The 18,909-nt window shown below is 38.1% G+C and overlaps 1 protein-coding gene across 2 annotated transcripts in view; it reads right to left on the bottom strand.

Moving 5' to 3' along the window:
• Positions 1 to 18,695, bottom strand: part of TBC1D23 (TBC1 domain family member 23) — a 64,997-nt gene extending 46,302 nt beyond the window's left edge. For both annotated transcript variants that reach the window (XM_016941544.4, XM_016941546.3), the window contains exon 1: positions 17,974 to 18,695. In XM_016941544.4, coding sequence (XP_016797033.1) covers positions 17,974 to 18,026 — 53 coding nt within the window. In that variant the 5' untranslated portion in view covers positions 18,027 to 18,695. The remainder of the gene's footprint in view (positions 1 to 17,973) is intronic.
• Positions 18,696 to 18,909: the final 214 nt, after the last annotated feature.

Genomic DNA, 18,909 nt, shown 5'->3' with positions numbered 1-18,909 from the left:
TTCCTGAATTCGTGTTCTTAACATTATGCTCAATTCAGCCAAGAATTCAAAACACTGCAGCCTGAGACTATTTAGTAAATGACTACATCAGTATCATGCCTAGAGCAGTGCCTAGCCTACAATAAGTATTAAATAAATGTTAGAGGGAAAAAAGGATCTATTGGTATATTAAAGCAAAAGAATAATATCACATCATCAAGTAAATTACCAAGCAGTTTTGTTCAGTCTACGATGTTTAAGGAGAAAAGTATGAATTTAATTTCATTTGTATAAGGTAAAAATAATTAAAAGAATACTTTTACAAAAGTATACATTGTTTTCTAGCCAGAAAATAACCAGTTAAATTATCAATTCCGGCTGGGCGCAGTGGCTCACGCCTGTAATCCCAGCACTTTGGGAGGCCAAGGTGGGTGGATCACAAGGTCAGGAGTTCAAGACCAGCCTGGCCAAGATGGTGAAACCCCGTCTCTACTAAAAACACAAAAAATTAGCGGGCTGTGGTGGCAGGTGCCTGTAATCCCAGCTACTTGGCAGGCTAAGGCAGACAATTGCTTGAACCCGGGAGGCGGAGGTTGCAGTGAGCCAAGATTATGCTACTGCACCCCAGCCTGGGTGACAGAGCAAGACTCCGTCTCAACAACAACAACAACAAAAAATCAATCAATTCCTTAGGAATTTTCAAAAACTGAGGTTTCAGTCATTGTTTATGATTTCAGCATACATTAAAAATCTGTACAAATTTTTAAGAGCTTCATAACCTGGACAATCTGTAACATTCTTTGAAGCAGCCTGAAAGGCAGGTGATCTCACTAGGATCAGGAAATCAGGATTTCTGTCCCATTTTTGTGGTTCTGAAGAAAATAAATTATTCCCACTCTTCATTTTTTTCACTAAGACAATGAAAACTTCCCCACTGATAGGCATCTAAGAATATTAGTTTAAATGTATAAATTTCATAAAGCGTTGCTCTCCTAAGAGAAAGGAATTAAATGAAAATGTAATCACTTAGGATCATACTCAACAGAAAAGTACTCATCGAATTTGAAAGGTTCCTTGACAAAGCTACTACAAATTCATATGAACAGAAGATAACTAGTAACCACACAAGAAACATTTAGTTCTTTTGCTATATGGTCACCAAAGTGTTGGAAGGGAGAGGTAGAGAAAAAGATTTCAAGTCTACTGTTGAGAGACAGTTCAGGCCTATAGCTGATAAAAACTGGGGTTTATCTCTTCTCTTCTGGCCAAAATGTACAAGGCAGGCTGTTAGTAACCATGAAACAAAGAAAATTTAATGGCATCTTTGGTGAATAAATACCATATATTTAAATGGTCAAATGTGTCAAATAATGAGGGACTAAAAACACTACTTACTGGGATGAAATTATTTTACTAGATGAAGAATTAGAATTGTTCACTTTTTAGTGCAAAATCCTTTTCTTTTTGAAGTAATTTTGCCAAATCCCCTACTATTCCAGAGAACAAAGCTTGTATTTTGTTGCAAAATGCCCAATCCTCAAAGTACTTTTTAAATCACAATAATGTACAAACACATCTCTGTTGATACAGCTGCTGTTGGAGTCTTTGATGCTGTCTCCAGGGAACCACAAATGTGCTCTCCAGCAGTACAACCATGAGCAAGGGCTCCTTTGAAGACCAGAAAATGCTACACCTTAAGTAGCAAAAGATACTTCTTACAAACCTAAATAATTAAAAGTAACACTATTTTCTGAACAAGGCATCCAAAGGTACAGTTAATAGACCTTCGACAATATAAATGTGCTTATAAAAGTAGTAAAGAGCTGAAAATTGTTAAGGTAAATCATTCATAGAAGGATCAATCAGAGATAAGAAATCTATAGCATTTAGCTCCCAAATAGAATTCCTCTTCCCCTAAACCACGTTTCTGCTTTTAAACAAGTAATACAATTCTAACATACAAAAGCAAAATCCATGTCTGGTGTGGTATGAGTGGGTGGGCTGTGTTTTGTTCAGTCTTCTTTGATTACCAGCAGCTTCTCACTGACCTTACAAATTAAAGATTGGTACAGTTACACTGGACATCCAGACAAGGTTTTAAAACAGAAAAGTACAGGCTTTGTCCATTTATTCTAGAAAGTACAAAAAATAAGCAAAATTATCTCCTTTGCTCAGAAAGGTCAGGACAGACCAAATCCCATGGTTCTGAGGTGGGAAGGAAGGAGAAACTCACCTCCTCCTGACTCTGTGACTTTGAAACTATTAACGCATGTTGGTATAATATAATACTACAGGTTCCTGTCATGATCTATCAATAGCATTATTTTCAAAACCTAAATAAAACATAACAGAATTTCCCCTCACCTGATGTTGTGTGGTAAAATCACCTAATCTAAGCATTGTAGCCCAAGTTGCTTCAGAATTACAGCGAGGCAAACAATGTCACTGGATTTATATGGAAATAGTTTAATATTTATACTCAAGCTAGCAAATGAATTGGATTTTTCTTCTTTAGCCAAATGGTGAATAACATATGGAAGCATTTGCACAATGTATGGGAGAAGGAAGCATGAATTTTCAAGCACTACCAAATTTAATATGCATTTCCAAATGCTGCTATGATTAACAAATTCATTATTAGAAATTTTGTAATTTTCTGAATAAACCATATTGAATCATACTAAAATTACGATTTTTAAAAGCAACTGGATTACATATATTGTGCTCCTAAAATTAAAATTATAGGAAATAGGAATTATATATTATATTCCTATAATATATATTATAGGAAATCTCCCACTAGGAAAAAATGACTATATACTAACATTTTTCTAAATTCGGTTTTCCTCCCAACCATGTTCTAAAAATTTATTTTCCCCATCATTTCAAAATTTATGAAAACTGTTTAAATGTACACACACTCTCGCCAAACAGGGCATGAAAACAAGAAACGAGACTTAGTTCATCTCCTTTTTTTTTTTTTAACAAGTATCTTTTTGCACTTAAAGAAACCCTATACCCATTAGCAGTCACTCGCCATTCCTCCCCACCAGCACCTCCTACCCTGACCCCAGTCTCTGCCAACCGCTGATTTACTTTCTGTCTCTACATATTTACCTATTCTGGATATTTCATATAACTGGAATCATATAATGTGTGGCCTTTATGCCTGGTTTCATTTAGCATAACATTTCAACATCTATCCATAATGTAGCATGTATCAATATATGCTTTTCATTGCCAAATAATAGTCCATTGTATATGAATATACCATATTTTACTTATCCATCCATTACATAATGGGCTTTTGAGTTGTTTCAACTTTTTGGTTATTATAATTACCTTAATTTTGAACACAAGTATCAGTAGTTCAACTGGTTAAGTGTATGATACATATATATTATTTGTTCATTAATTATTTATTCTTCAAGAGGTCTGAAAGAATTTAAAGATCAAGTCTATTAAAACCTCACTCAAAAACTAAACCCAAACCAGGCCAGGGGCAGTAGCTTATACCTGTAATCCCAGCACTTCTGGTTGGATGGCTTGAGCCCAGGAGTTTGAGACCAGCCTGGGCAACATGGAAAAAACCCATTTCCACAAAAAGTACAAAAATTAGCAAGTTGTAGTGGTATGCGGCTGTAGTTCCAGCTACTCAACAGGCTGAGGCAGGAGGATCAATTGAGCTCAGGAGGCAGAGGCTGCAGTAAGGCCAAGATCATACCACTGCACTCCAGCCTGGGCTACAGAACGAGACCCTGTCTCAAAAAACAGGCTACAGAACAAGACCTCGTCTCAAAAAGCAAACAAAAAAAAAACACAAAACAATAAAACCAAACCAAAGAACCCATCACACTCATGAGGATGACTACTACTTTCAAAAAACATAGGTTGACAAAGATGTGAACCCTTGTGTACAGTTAGTGGAAATGCAAAATGATGCAGCCACTATGGAAAACAGTATGACAGTTCCACAAAGAATTAAAAATACATGTCTCATACAATTCAGCAATTCCATATCCTGAAATGTCTGAAAGAATTGAAGGCAGAGTCTGAAAGAGACTTTTGTATACACATGTTCACAGCAGCATTATCCACAGTAGCCCAAAGGTGAATGCAACCCGAGTGTCCGTTCACTGAGGGATGAATGAATAAACAAAAAGGGATGTGTGTGTACTGTATGTATAGATATATGTAATTAATAAACAAATATTATATATTTATATTATATATGTTTATTAATTTATATATGTAATTAATAAGTTAATTACATATTATAGAATATATATTATATATAATATATAATGGACTATTATACAGCCTAAAAAGGGAGGAAATTCTGACACATGCTACGACATAGATGAACCTTGACAACATTATGGTAAGTGAAATAAATCTGTCCCAAAAAGACAAATACTATACAATGCCACTTATGTGAGGTACCTAGAGTAGTAAAATTTAGAGAGCGGTTACCAGGGCAGAGGGAGGGGAGAATGAGGAGCTCTTTAACAGATACAAAGTTTCAGTTCTGCAAGATGAAAAGCATTCTAGAGATTATATGCACAACAATGTAAATGTACTCAATACTAATGTACACTGAAAAATGGTCAAGATGGTAAACTTTTTACATTATGTATATTTTACCACAATTTAAAAAAATCAACTCTATTTAATGTATTATAAAAATTCATAAATTTGAGCTTTAGTGTCAGACCTGGGTTTCAATTTTGGCCCTTCAACAGCCATATGACCTTACAAAAGGAAAAAGCACCACAATGCTTATCTTATAGGGTCAGTTAATGCTTAAATAAGTTTCTGAACACAAAACATTCAGGGCAATGCTTGGCTACATAATTCCTTAATAAACAGAATCCATGAATACTGTTTCTTTTGTTATTGTTACTGAACAACAGCTTACTTTCTTAAAATGACTTTTTAATCATAATCATTTTAAAGAATTTTGCCAATGCATTAAAAAAATTAAAAACCAACCACAATTCCATTACCATGAGATAATCACTTTTTGTGAATCACTTTTCAGTTTCTCATGTGTGTATTTATAGACATATATATAGACATATATTTACATATAGACATCTATATTTATAATAAACTCAATCATACTGAAAATACAATTTTGAATAGTATTCCCTGGGTTTTATTATGGGATTTTCATAGTTTTTAGGCTTCCATCTTGAGTTGATTTTTGTATACAGTGTAAAGAAGGGATCCAGTTTCAATTTTCTGCATATGGCTATCCAGTTATCCCAGCACCATTTATTAGATAGGGAATCCTTTCCCCATTACTTATGTCAGGTTTATTGAAGATCAGACAGTTGTAGGTGTGCAGTCTTATTTCTGGGTCCTCTGTTCTGTTCCACTGGTCTATGTGTCTGTTCTTGTACCAGTATCCTGCTGTTTTGGTTACTTTAGCCCTGTAGTGTGGTTTGAAGTCAGGTAGTGTGATGCCTCCAGTTTTGTTCTTTTTGCTTAGGATTGCCTAGGCTATTCGGGCTCTTTTTTGGTTCCATACGAATTTTAAAATAGTTTTCTCTAGTTTTGTGAAGAATGTCAATGGTAGTGTAACGAGAATAGCACTGAATCTACAAATTGCTTTTGTGGGGAAAAGAAAGAGAGATCAGATTGTTACTGTGTCTGTGCAGAAAGAAGTAGACATAGGAGACTCCATTTTGTTCTGTACTAAGAAAAATTCTTCTGCCTTGAGATGCTGTTAATCTATAACCTTACCCCCAAGACATGTGCTGTGTCAACTCAGGGTTAAATGGATTAAAGGCTGTGCAAGATGTGCTTTGTTAAACAGATGCTTGAAGGCAGCATACTCGTTAACAGTCATCACCACTCCCTAATCTCAAGTACCCAGGGACACAAACACTGCGGAAGGCTGCAGGGACCTCTGCCTAGGAAAGCCAGGTATTGTCCAAGGTTTCTCCCCATGTGATAGTCTGAAATATGGCCTCGTGGGAAGGGAAAGACCTGACTGTCCCCTAGCCCGACACCCGTAAAGGGTCTGTGCTGAGGAGGATTAGTACAAGAGGAAGGCATGCCTCTTTGCAGTTGAGACAAGAGGAAGGCATCTGTCTCCTGCCCGTCCCTGGGCAATGGAATGTCTCGGTATAAAACCGATTGTATGTTCCATCTACTGAGATAGGGGAAAACCACCTTAGGGCTGGAGGTGGGACATGTGGGCAACAATACTGTTCTGTAAGGCATTGAGATGTTTATGTGTATGCATATCTAAAGCACAGCACTTAATTCTTTACCTTGTCTATGATGCAGAGACCTTTGTTCACTTGTTTATCTGCTGACCTTCTCTCCACTATTATCCTATGACCCTGCCACATCCCCCTCTCTGAGAAACACCCCAAAATGATCAATAAATACTAAGGGAACTCAGAGGCTGGCGGGATCCTCCATATGCTGAACGCTGGTTCCCTGGGTCCCCTTATTTTTTTCTCTATACTTTCTCTCTGTGTCTTTTTCTTTTCCAAGTCTCTCGTTCCACCTAACGAGAAACACCCACAGGTGTGGAGGGGCAACCCACCCCTTCAGCTTTGGGCAGTATGGCCATTTTAACAATATTGATTCTTCCTATCCATGAGCATGGAATGTTTTTCCATTTGTTTGTGTCATCTCTGGAGGCCATTATCCCTAGCAAACTAAAGGAGGAACAGAAAATGAAATACTGCATGTTCTCAAACATATTACTTCTCTAGCGTATTAAGTAACTGCTACTTAAGAAAGGATACTTTACAGAATCATTAAGTAGGAAACAATGTGGCACATGTACTACTTTATCTGTCTCATTTTAGTTCTCCAATACTGAATATTGGAAGGATAAACAGGCGAAACAAGTTCAACTTATAGCTGACAACAAACTGTATTTTAAAGGTTTACAGTATGATAAACTTGGAAGTAACTTAAAAGATATAAAAACATGTGGCTTAATTTTTGAGTGGAGAAAATAATTAATTTGAGGGAGTAAGTATCCTCCCCACACTCCCTGTGGATGGAGACAAAGGTAAGGGATGGAAGGGTGGCATGGATTCGTTAGAAAAGCCTTCATGTGGCTTCACTTTATGTCCTGTCTTGATTCCATGGCCCAAAACTTAAAGCACATTCTTGACAACACCCTTGACTTCTTCACTCCTTGCTCTTTCTGTCACATTCAGAAAGCTGCAAATTCCCAACATTAGGTTAATCTAACCAGTCTGCCTTCTCTGTTCCTATACTCTACTCAATGTGGGCTTCTTGGGAAAATAAGACAACTCTATGATGCTATCATATAACAATAGTGCCTGAAAATCTCCTATTCACCACTTACTTCAGACTCCTTACCCAGCCACTTTACCTCAGGTGACTTTACTTATGACTCCAGAGAGAATATATAGGCCAGCAGGCTTCTCTTCCCTTTGATCTCAGCCCCCTCCAAAAACAAACAAACATAAGCAACTTATTATTCCAGTCATTTTCTTCTTTCCTGTATCCACAGGAGACTTACGTATCTCTTCTCTAGCCTAAGACTGGTAACTTCACCTGACTCTTATCTCCACCCACTCCCCACAATCTTTCAGAAGCCATGTGCCATCCATTATCCCTTCTCTCCTATTTTCCACTTCTTTCTCTACTGGCTCTTTCTTCTGAGAAAACATGCTCAAAAATTGCCATTAGAAACAGCAATGTCCACCACAAAAACGTCTCCACGTTCTCCCTTTCCATCCAGCTACCAAACTTTTGGTTGTTCCTTTCACAAAGAATTCTTGACAATATATGTAACTTTTCCCTCATCTTAAATCTGTCTCTTCCCTCTCTTGCCAACCCACTTCCATTTCTCATCCCTCTTTGATCCTCACCACTCCATAGGGACCACTCTCTGTATCATCTCCACCCCCTTTCTTAACCAAATCTAAAACACTTAAGATATTAATAGAATGTTTTCTGGGTTGGAAAAAAAATGTTTTAAATTCATGAAGCCTCTCAGTCTATCAACTAAGCTAAGTCAGCTTCACTAATCTTCAAAATTCTTAAAATTGAATCCTTTTCTGTAATTATAAAAATAATGAAGACTAGCAGTTTTTAAAGGACCAAGTAGGGTCTACAATGTATGTAATCACTATACACTTAAATGCAGAGTATAGAGAAATTACAAAGAAAATCCAATTACCACATTAAAAAAATTAATATTGTGTCTTAAAGTGGCCAAAGTCTAAGATTTATTATTGTTTTCTTAAAATAAAAATACAAAAGCTACACTACTGGGAAATCAATAAAAGCCCAAAGCCTGACATGATGTTAAGAAATAACATCTTAAATATGTTATTTCTATTGCATACGATATTATTCAAACCTGTGAGTCTGCTAACAGTATTAAACAGAGCCAAGAGAAAACAAATGAACTCAGAAACCTTCACTAAAAGTACTTCTAGCATTCAAAAATATAACCTGTGATTATCTCCTTTCCTTTAAAATTTTCACATTTACTTAAAGGGTCCTATATATAAATATAACCTACTCCCCATCAAAAAGTCATCTCTCTCCTTCCTTTTACAGTTCAACTTCCTTGAAAACAGTAGTCTCCACTCACCTAAACTTACTCTCTCATTCACCCAAAACCTCTATCACTCTACTAAAGGTGCTCTCAGAAGTCATTAGTCATCTTTCTCAGCTCTCGTCCCCTTTACATACACTGCAAAGTTTGACTGTCTTCTTAAAACACTCTCATTTAGATTTTCCTCTGCTTTCCTAACCCATATACTGAATTATTTCCTTCCCTGACATAAGTATTCTTTTATTCAAACCTTCAACACATATGTATTGAGCACCTACTACAGGCTACTCACTGTGTGAGGCACAGGGGATGCAGTACAGAAAAAAAAAGTCAATGCTCTTATGTAGCTTACATGCCAGATGGCTATTCCAAGGTTCTAGTCCAAGTCCTATCATCTAAATCCTGTTGAACAGAGGTGGGAGTGGCTCTGAAGTGCAATTTATTCATATTTGTTTAGAATGTAAATCACTGTGAGCTCAGATTAAACCATGACAGCCCAGCTTGTCCATGTACATATCCTAATCAGGTATAAGCCTCTGACCAATTACTTAAAACTCTAAAGTGAATACCTAATTAGTCATAAGCACTAGCAAATTGTGGAACAGTGAGTAAGCAGTGGCAAGCTGCATGTATTGAATTGCGGTTTCATGGCTTAATTTGTGCCACCACATTTCTGGGGGTTTCTTAATGCCCAGGGAATGAGACATCAGCACCAAAGCTTTGTCTGAACTTATTTTGCTACTATTGTTAGGACGCTGGTTACAAAGTACTACCATAACAAAACTCCTTAATTAGTTCTTGAATATTCTGTATGACATTTGGTAGAAATGAAAAGAGAAAACTTTGCTACAGATTCACTTGTACAGTAGATATGCATGGAGCTCAAGGACCACAGTATGTCTTGTGCAACTTATTTTTAAATACCAACCTCAAACCATCAAAACTTTCCAAGTATTTCAATAGTATGATAGCACATTCAGAAAAGACCTTGACAACTTAAAGTCTTGTGAGAGAACAATTTGATACAATTTGATAATTGTGAAGTTATCTAGATTTGTGTCAGAATCAGACATGCTTGTTACAAGCATTTTAACAAGTTACAAATTTATATGCCAAGGGGAAAAACACCCATTCACCAGCTTTAAACAATTTGTAAAATTTTGCATTAGGACCAGATCCACAAAAACAGCTTTGGGAGATTCCCTTATGAATAATGTAATCTCTAGAATTTGTGTTTTAATCAGGATCTTGAGCCAAGTAAAGAAGGTGCTAAATCTAGTCCTCTTGGCTTCACAAGGCAAATTTAATAGCTACAGTATTTCATCACTGTATGCAATAGGCAAAAGAGCTAGAGATCACAGAAATGTTATTCTATAAGCTACTAAAATTAACTACAAATGGAACAGGTGTTTTAAATCTTAGATTTATTTTTGATCCACAATCCATGAAGATCAAATTACACCAACGGTACCAATGGTGCCCTTTTCTCTGCTAAGAAAAAAACTCAGTTGTTGCCTAAGTAAAAAGTAAAAAGATACACAAAAAAAGTTTCTCATAACTATATGTGTAATGTTGCAATGCATTTGCTATAAGATTTTGACTACAAAATTGGAAATTTCTCTAATGAGCAGTCAACTTCAGCGAGCACTCTAAATCCTTTCTTCTTTCATGCTTTCTTAAAATAAAAATCCTCAACACTGTTCCCTTCTATACATATGAGGTGACTTTTCAGTATTTTTAAGGCACAAAGAAATGCATCCTTGTTTTTCCACCCCACTAATGCAGTTTATTTGGAAACTAAAAACAGAGTGTAACTTTTGCCTAAGATAGAGAATGGCACGAAAACAGCAAAGAGAGAGATATTACCTATGTCAATTACAAATTTCCACTTTATCCAAAGTGTAATGATAAAAGAAACATTACCAACATTCCTTGTCTTGAAACTATCATTTCAGAAACATAGTTGTTATAAAGAAACAACTACAGCAAATGAAGTGACAACACTTTGCAACATTTGGACAATTCTCAAGGGTACTATGCCAATGGGGATCATAGTTTGGCAAAGAAATACATATTGGGTTTTTTTTTAAGCTGGATTCCAACCATCAAGGAACATTTTTTTTGATAAAAGGATTTCATTGAATTTCATGCTGATGGTTAATCTAAATGGAATTCACAAAATAAAGGATTTCTAGTATTCAAATTGCACATATATATGAGATGAATAAATCTTTTGCATCACAAAGTGATGCACAGAGGCTTCAAAACAAAGGTTAGAAACTGTTTAAAGGAAAAATAACCCATGGACATCATTATTATTATTATTAGAGACAGAGTCTCACTCTGTCACCAGGCTTGGTGTGCACAGCTCACTGCAGCCTCGATTCACCCCATTAAAGCAATCCTTCTGCCTCAACCTCCCAAGTAGCTGGGACTACAGGTTTGTGCCACCAAGTCTGGCTAATTTTTTTTATTTTTAGTAAAGACGAGGCCTCACTATGTTGCCCAGGATGGTCTCGAACTCCTGAGCTCAAGCAATCCTCCCACCTTGGCCTCCCCAAGTGATGGGATTATAGGCATGAGCCATCATGCCCAATGCATAACTTTGCTTTCTCATAGAGCTGTTTTAAGATCCAAATGAGATGTTATTAATATATATAAGCATTATATATAAAGAGTAACGCTCTATGCAAATGTACAGTATTTTCTTATATAGGTGGAGCATCCCAAATCCAAGAATCCCAACTCCGAAATGCTCCAAAATCTGAAACTCTTGAGCACCAACATGATACTCACAGGAATGCTCATTGGAGCATTATGGATTTCAGATTTTTGATTAGGGATGCTCAACCGGTTAAGTATAATGCAAGTATTCCAAAGAGATATTCAACCTGTATATCTCCTTGCTGAAATTATTAAATACCACCATAACAACTAGTTTAATGTAACAACTACTTTAAAATAAAAAAGAAGCAAACACTACAAGATTCCCACCCAACTATCAAATGCTATGTCAGCTAAAGGATAAGAAAAAACTCCTTTAAGCATCAAGAAAAAAGATGAAGACTTGCAACAAATGACTTGATTAGTCATCATTTTCTTAACTCAGGTTAAAAAGTTAGGCAGACCCTTGAAACAAACAGACATTAAATTTCAGAAAATAGGTTTAAGTGGCTCTTAAATTCTTTATTTCTACAAGAAAGAATTTGATTTTATGAGCTTAATGGAAGGTACTTACCTGCTTTCCATCTGTAATTCTCAATATTTAACTCATTTCAAGCCCTGCCCCTTTTCAAACTGTTTAATCCTATTATTTTCTGTTAGAGCCTGTAATTTCCAAAACACCAGCATTTAGATATCTTCAGAAGCTATTTTCACACAGTATTCCTAGAGATAAAATGATGAAAAAAATCAAAGTATCCCAGGAAGGCACCACAATGCACATTCCTGATTGTAAAACTGTTTCAAATTTTTTTCTAAAACCTTACACAGCAGCTTGAATATAACCACTATTCAGTGAATGTTTGCTGAACTGATACTGTTTTTGCTAAACTCTATTTTGCTTTTTGACACATGAGAGAAGGCACTGTCTTTATACCAAAAAGAATCCACATTTCAGCACTGTGCATCAGAAATGCTTTGTCAAGCATATTTTCTCAATTCTCTCCAGAAGACTCCTACTGAAAAGTTGGCTGCATATTGCAGTATATTTAACTGGGTGCTCTGAATTGCTCACTATACTTACAGAGGGAATGCACTTGTCGCCTCTCTGCAGTGATTACACAGAGATAAAAATGAATTAATTGAAATACATTTATTTAGCATGCAAAAACCAATTACTAACTCAAATTATGGATATTAAAACATCCACAGCTAACAAAATCCTAGAAGTGAATTATTACCTAAGAATTACCTTTAGGCTGGGTGCAGTGGCTCATGCCTGTAGTCCCAACACTGTGGTAGGGTGAGGAGGGTGGATCACCTGAGGTCAGGGGTTTGAGACCGGCCTGGCCAACATGGTGAAACCCCATCTCTACTAAAAATACAAAAATTAGCTGGGCATGGTGGCACATGCCTGTAATCTTAGCTCCTTGAGAAACTGAGGCAGGAGAATCCCTTGGACCCAGGAGGCGGAGGATGCAGTGAACCGAGATCGCACACTGCACTCCAGCCTGGGTGACAGAATGAGACTCCGTCTCAAAAAAAAAAAAAAAAATTACCTTTAAAAACTATAAAATCTAAATTATAATTAAAGACTTTAATGTAAACAGTATAAAATAAGTCTTTTTCATTTCTTATCTTTGCCTGCCCTCTAATTATAGTTTACAAAATCAAATAACTGTCACATCATAACCCCAATTCAAAAAATGAAGTTCATTTTCTCATTTCTTCTAAAAGTAGTATCCAGCCTTCCCAGTTCCACAAGTAGACAATGTCCTTCTTAAACAAAGAATTCTTAAACAAACATTTCTTTTACATTTAACATATTTCTTTATTGATTATATCATATCTGAAATTTCAATCACTTAGTTCTTAAAAGACATTTTAAGTTTTTTCTCATATTTCAATGCTTATTAAATGGGGAACACTGATAGTACTATTTACAGAGTGCAGAAAACTTTGAAAAATATTATTCTCAAACAATTCCTACTCACATCTCAGATTAACAACAATAGAAGATTCTTTGTGGAATTAATATTTTTACAATTTTAAGAAAAGTTTAGCAATATCTTAAGAAAGGTTTAGCAATAAAAAACACTAATTAAACGTTGAATATTAAGTAACATTTTTTAATTAAACAAACTCCCAATTTCAACAGTTATATAATTGAAGTCAATACCAAAATAATTTTTTAATTATGACTATAGATCTTTAGACATTATTTCGGGAAGAAAGTATCGGAAAATGAGAACATATGTTCAAATCCAGTGCTAGTTTCTTCAATACCAAGGAGGGTAATTACCAATCTTTTCACTGTAACAATTTAACATGTTTAATTTTACAAATCCAGATTCTCATAACTTATATTAATTTTTTAAAATTAAATTCAAATCACTTAAAACTAACTATAAGCATTTTTACAAGAATTTCACCACACCCTTTGAGCTTACATGGCTGAATCCCAGAGAGCTTGAAAGCTGAGGCATTTTCTGATTACTTTGGCTTTCCATAAAGAATAAGCATTATACCAACAGACAATTCCACAGCTCACAAAAACACTGGAGTCAGGAAATTTATATGAAATGACAGCTTAGTATGCTATTGCACATAATTACAGGAAAGTTTTCATTCATGCGTACATTCATTCAATAAACATTTACTGAGCCACCTGCCTTTTATCAGCCACTGCCCTTGAGAAGTTCATTATCTAAAGAACAATGATAAGTCATGTAATTACACATATTTTAGTATAATATGTAAGGTGATACAATGTGACATATACAAATTCCTCTGACCTACTCATTCTGATATATATATAACCTAGAACCCTGCTAACTTAAGTGTGGTCCATAAACCACCAGAATTGGCAACCCCCAGCAGCTAGTCAGAAACAGAGACTCTCAAGTTCCACCTCAAAATATACTGAATCACAATCACAGTTACCTGGAGAGCATTTTAACAAGCTCCCCAGATAATTCCAATGTACGTTTAAATTTTGAGAAGCAGTGAACTAGAACATAACTGAAAATCAGCAAAAACAATGTCATAGAGTCCACATACTTTTAAGATCTTCAAGGTCCATCCTGAACCTTTTTAAGAATGTATATACAATTTCAACAAGTTCAATGGCTTAGTTTCACAGACTAGGAACAAATTGAGATACCACTGACAACAAAAAAAGAAAATAGGAAAAACTTATAAAAAGCAATCTCAAAAACGGATAGCTGTGTCACTTAACATAGCAACAATTTGTCTAGATAGGCCCTAAAAGTCTCACCACATTACAATAACACAAAAGTAATCGATGTTCTCAAACATGCCTCCTGTATCTAGACCATAAATTCCCTGAGGACAGAGACCTAGTTCTATCCTTAAATTACACTTACATTTGTAAACTGAATGACTCAAGTCATTAAGATGAGTTTGAGCTAGGCAGTAAGATATATGATACATTTTAGAAAAAATTCCATCTGACAGAGTTAAAATAAAAACATTTACTCCAAAAAGAGAGAAAGAAAGAGAGGGAGGGAGGGGGAGGGGAGAGAAAGACAGAGTAGAACACCCGGATGGATGGGGCACACCTGTAGTCCCCAGCTACTCAGGAGTATGAGGCCAGCCTGGGCGACATGGCGAGACCTCGTTTCTTCAACAAAACAAAACAAAACAAGAGTAAAGCATCCCCATTCTATAACCCATTCACCAAGCACTCTAAGAACAGAGCCTTTACTGAACCTCTGGCTCCCAATCCCAAAGTCTTCCTATTCAAATCCTCTTCTGGGGGGCTGATGAGAGTGCCAGGATAAAAAGGAGAAAGATTAGAAGAGGATGGAGGGAAAACAGAAATCACCGACCATGTTAGGGTTCCTCCATTCATGAAAATGAAACCAGCAAAAACACAAAGACACACCAAAGATACATCAATCCTACAAGAGAAAAAATGCTGTCTCTAGTAAACATTCACTCCATGTCCTCTGCCCATGTGAACCAGAGATTCTCACAATCCCTCTAACCTAAGAACTCCCCAGAGGCACCTTAACTGTGGAAACATTTCCCCTCATGGCACTCTATGAGCTGGTTACCGCCAGTTTATGACACAATTCACCGTTCCAAAACAGCAAACTTCAGGCTATAACCAGCTAGGTCGCTTTCTGAAAAGTGTTGTAATGTCTGTCACTTACTCTTAAAAGGTGCGTTTAATTAGTTAAAAACTTTTTTACTATTTTTCCAGATCTATTTTTCTTTTTTCTCTTGCCATTCTTGCAAGATACCAGAAGCAAAAAGACGTATTTTTCTGCAACTTCTCTCCAACCAGGTAGTTCTCATTCTTACTCTCAAAACAAATTAGTTGTCTTGTCTATGCCCTTGCTTATGCTGTTACTGTCAGGCCTCTGAGCCCAAGCCAAGCCATCGCATCCCCTGTGACTTGCACGTATACGCCCAGGTGGCCTGAAGTAACTGAAGAATCACAAAAGAAGTGAATATGCCCTGCCCTGCCTTAACTGATGACATTCTACCAGAAAAGAAGTGTAAATGGCCGGTCCTTGCCTTAACTGATGACATTACCTTGTGAAAGTCCTTTTCCTGGCTCATCCTGGCTCAAAAAGCTCCCCCACTGAGCACCTTGGGACACCCACTCTGCCCGCCAGAGAACAACTCCTCTTCGACTGTAATTTTCCTTTATCTACCCAAATCCTATAAAACGGCCCCGCCCTTATCTCCCTTCGCTGACTCTCTTTTCGGACTCAGCCCGCCTGCACCCAGGTGATTAAAAGCTTTATTGCTCACACAAAGCCTGTTTGGTGGTCTCTTCACACGGACGCGCATGAAAGTTACTCCATTCAGAGGCCTTTCCCATCTCTTAATCTGATTCTGCACTAATATGTTAGCTCCAAGCCATGTGTGGATATTTAATATCTGAAATGTGGCTAGACCAAATTGAAATATAAGGTAGCTGTAAAATGCACATTGGATTTTGAAGACTTGGCACAAAAAACATGTACAATTATCTAATTTTTTAAACAATGATTACATGTTGAAATATGTTAAATAGATTATTAAAACTGATTTCACCTGTTTCTTTTTAGTGTTTTTTTTTTTTTTTTTTTTTTTTTTTTTGAGACCGAGCCTCACACTGCCGCCGGGCTGGAGAGTAGTGGCTCGATCTCGGCTCACTGCAACCTCTGCCTCCCGGGTTCAAGCGATTCTCCTGCCTCAGCCTCCCAAGTAGCTGAGATTACAGGCACGCGCCACCACGCCCGGCTAATTTTTGTATTTTTAGTAGAGACGGGGTTTCACCATGTTGGTCAGGCTGGTCTGGAATTCCTGACTTCAAGTGATCCGCCCGTCTCGGCCTCCCAAAGTGCTGGGATTACAGGCGTGAGCCACCGCGCCCAGCCTTCTTTTCAGTTTTTAATGCTGCTACTACAGAATTTTAAATTACAATCTGTGGCTTCTATTAGACAGCCCTGGGGCTTAAATCCTACTTATTCTTCAAAGCCTAGTTGAAACACTGCTGCTTTCTTGAAGCTTTCCCCCAGTGACTCCAACTGCCCCAGCCCCCACCGCCAACCTCTCGTAACACTTTGAATCACACTCACAAAGAATGAGATTAATTTTACCTTGTTACACCTTCCCAACTCCAACATAAGCAAGTTGAAGAAAAAAAAACTATATCTAGATCACCATGAAGTTTTCCTCTGACACCTTGGAGAGCCCAGCGCTACGGTAATGTTTGATGTCTGCTAATGGAGAGCTGAATTTCTTAATTACTAATTATCTATCCCTTTCAACGATTTCCATTTTTTTCCTCTGGGATTAAAGTCGATGTCTATCAATGTCCTGTATTATTTTTAAAGTGCCCATGAGCTGTACACATACAATATAACGAACAAGCAAATCCAAAACTAATACATGTGGTCAATACACTTAGATCAACTGTAAAATTTAGACAAGCCTCTAAAGGTCCCTTTTTAAAAAATGATGTTGTACAACCTAACAGTGTATCGTGAGATCAACTATTTCAAAAGTAGAAGCCTTTCCCAAAGATTAACACTGGGTGAGCAGTTTACCAAAAAATTATTGGCGGTCTTCCCCCACAATCCCGAGTATAAATCAGGTAAGCATGCAAAAGCTTGGGTGCAGTAAGAGCAAAGTCCCACATTGCATCCAAAGCTCAGAAATCGAGCTGTGAGAAATGTGGTAGCAGGGGAAAAGATGACTTGCGTGAAGGAGACGAACGATGAAAACTGTTGGAATGCAAAACGAGATAACAGCCAGAATAAAAAAAAGTATACCAACTACGTGGGAGGGATTCTCCTCGGGTCAACCTCTGAACCCTCAGGCGAAGGTCGCAGTGGTCATTTCAAAACGTCTTTTCTTCACATTGTATTTCAGGGACTCAGATCCGCATCCAACAAACTTCCTTCTTCAGCCTACTCCAACTCCCACAGCCAGGACTCCGGCCAAACCCAGCCCTGAAGCCACCCACTCCAGCACACTTTGGAGACTGACAGACGACACAGGAGGACCGTTCTGAGGCCCAGCACCTGGATGACACCCCTCTCCTTGGGAGTCCCGCCCCAGTCCCTTGGGCAGAACCAGGCAGGCAGGGGGCACCCAGCTGGCAGAGGGGTAGGGCAGGGCACCGGACTTCGCCTAGGACCGGCCTCTCCGTTCCATGCCGACGCCAGAAGGCTCCTCGGGGACCGGCAAGATGGTGAGAAGGAAGAATAAAGGGGCATTGGAAATTAGCCCCGGCTTTCACTCACCAGCCGTCGCCGCTCGCCGTTGGCAGCGGCGGCACATCTTCTCCTTCCGCCATTGCTGTTGACGTCCACGTCACTTTGCCGAAAAGTGGATCCGGCGCTGAGACCAACTCCGAGACTCAATGTCGTAAAAGGTCTTCGGAAGTCCAGCACTGAGCTTTCCCAGAGGGGAAGAAAGAGGGAGGTGGCAAGGGACTGGAGGAACGCAACGTCACGGCGTCCCGAGGCCGAAAGGCAGCGTCTTGGGGGAGGAGACTTGGTGCAGGCAGCTGCCCCTCCAAAGACTACATGTCCCAAGATGCCACGGTGCCGCGGGCGGGGCGGGGCGCGGTGGACGCCGTCCCAGTTGGAGGCCTTGTGTGACAAACAGCGTGTCTTTTTAGCGTCCACTTAGCGTCTTCATTCCAGCTTGGCGTCGAAACTAACAAAGTTAGAATTTACAGTCCTAACTATTGGAGAAAGCAAGGGAAATGGGAATTGACATAGGGAAGGCGGACGTAGGAGAAGAGCCACAGTTCAGTAATTTCCTGCTGTAGCAATTTAATTTGAAGAAAGAGTGGGACGTAAGGAAAGGGGCAGACCACCCCTATTTGTGAGGCCCCGTCAAAAGTGTAAATGAAGGCCCACATACTTTTTGACTGAATATTTAAAAGTTGTAAATCAAGCTATATACTAAAGGAGATACATTCTAGCCTCCTAACTTAAATATATCTTCCTAACAGTCTGGAAGATCAAGTCCGAATTTAGAATTCTAGGACTGGAATTCCAGGCAAGCAGAGCTGCCAAAATCCTTCTCTACGCGTTCCACTTCCCCTTTACACCGCATGGCTGGACACTTGGCCACCACCGGGGCCTTGGGGTGAGCACACGCTCAGGAGGATGGACCTAAAGAAACGCTTTTGCAAGCCCTGAAAACAACAGTGATGAAGTAGAACTGCA

Source organism: Pan troglodytes, chromosome 2 (assembly GCF_028858775.2).
Source record: "Pan troglodytes isolate AG18354 chromosome 2, NHGRI_mPanTro3-v2.0_pri, whole genome shotgun sequence".
Classification (NCBI taxonomy): domain Eukaryota; kingdom Metazoa; phylum Chordata; class Mammalia; order Primates; family Hominidae; genus Pan; species Pan troglodytes.
This window is presented reverse-complemented; position numbering and strand designations above follow the sequence as displayed.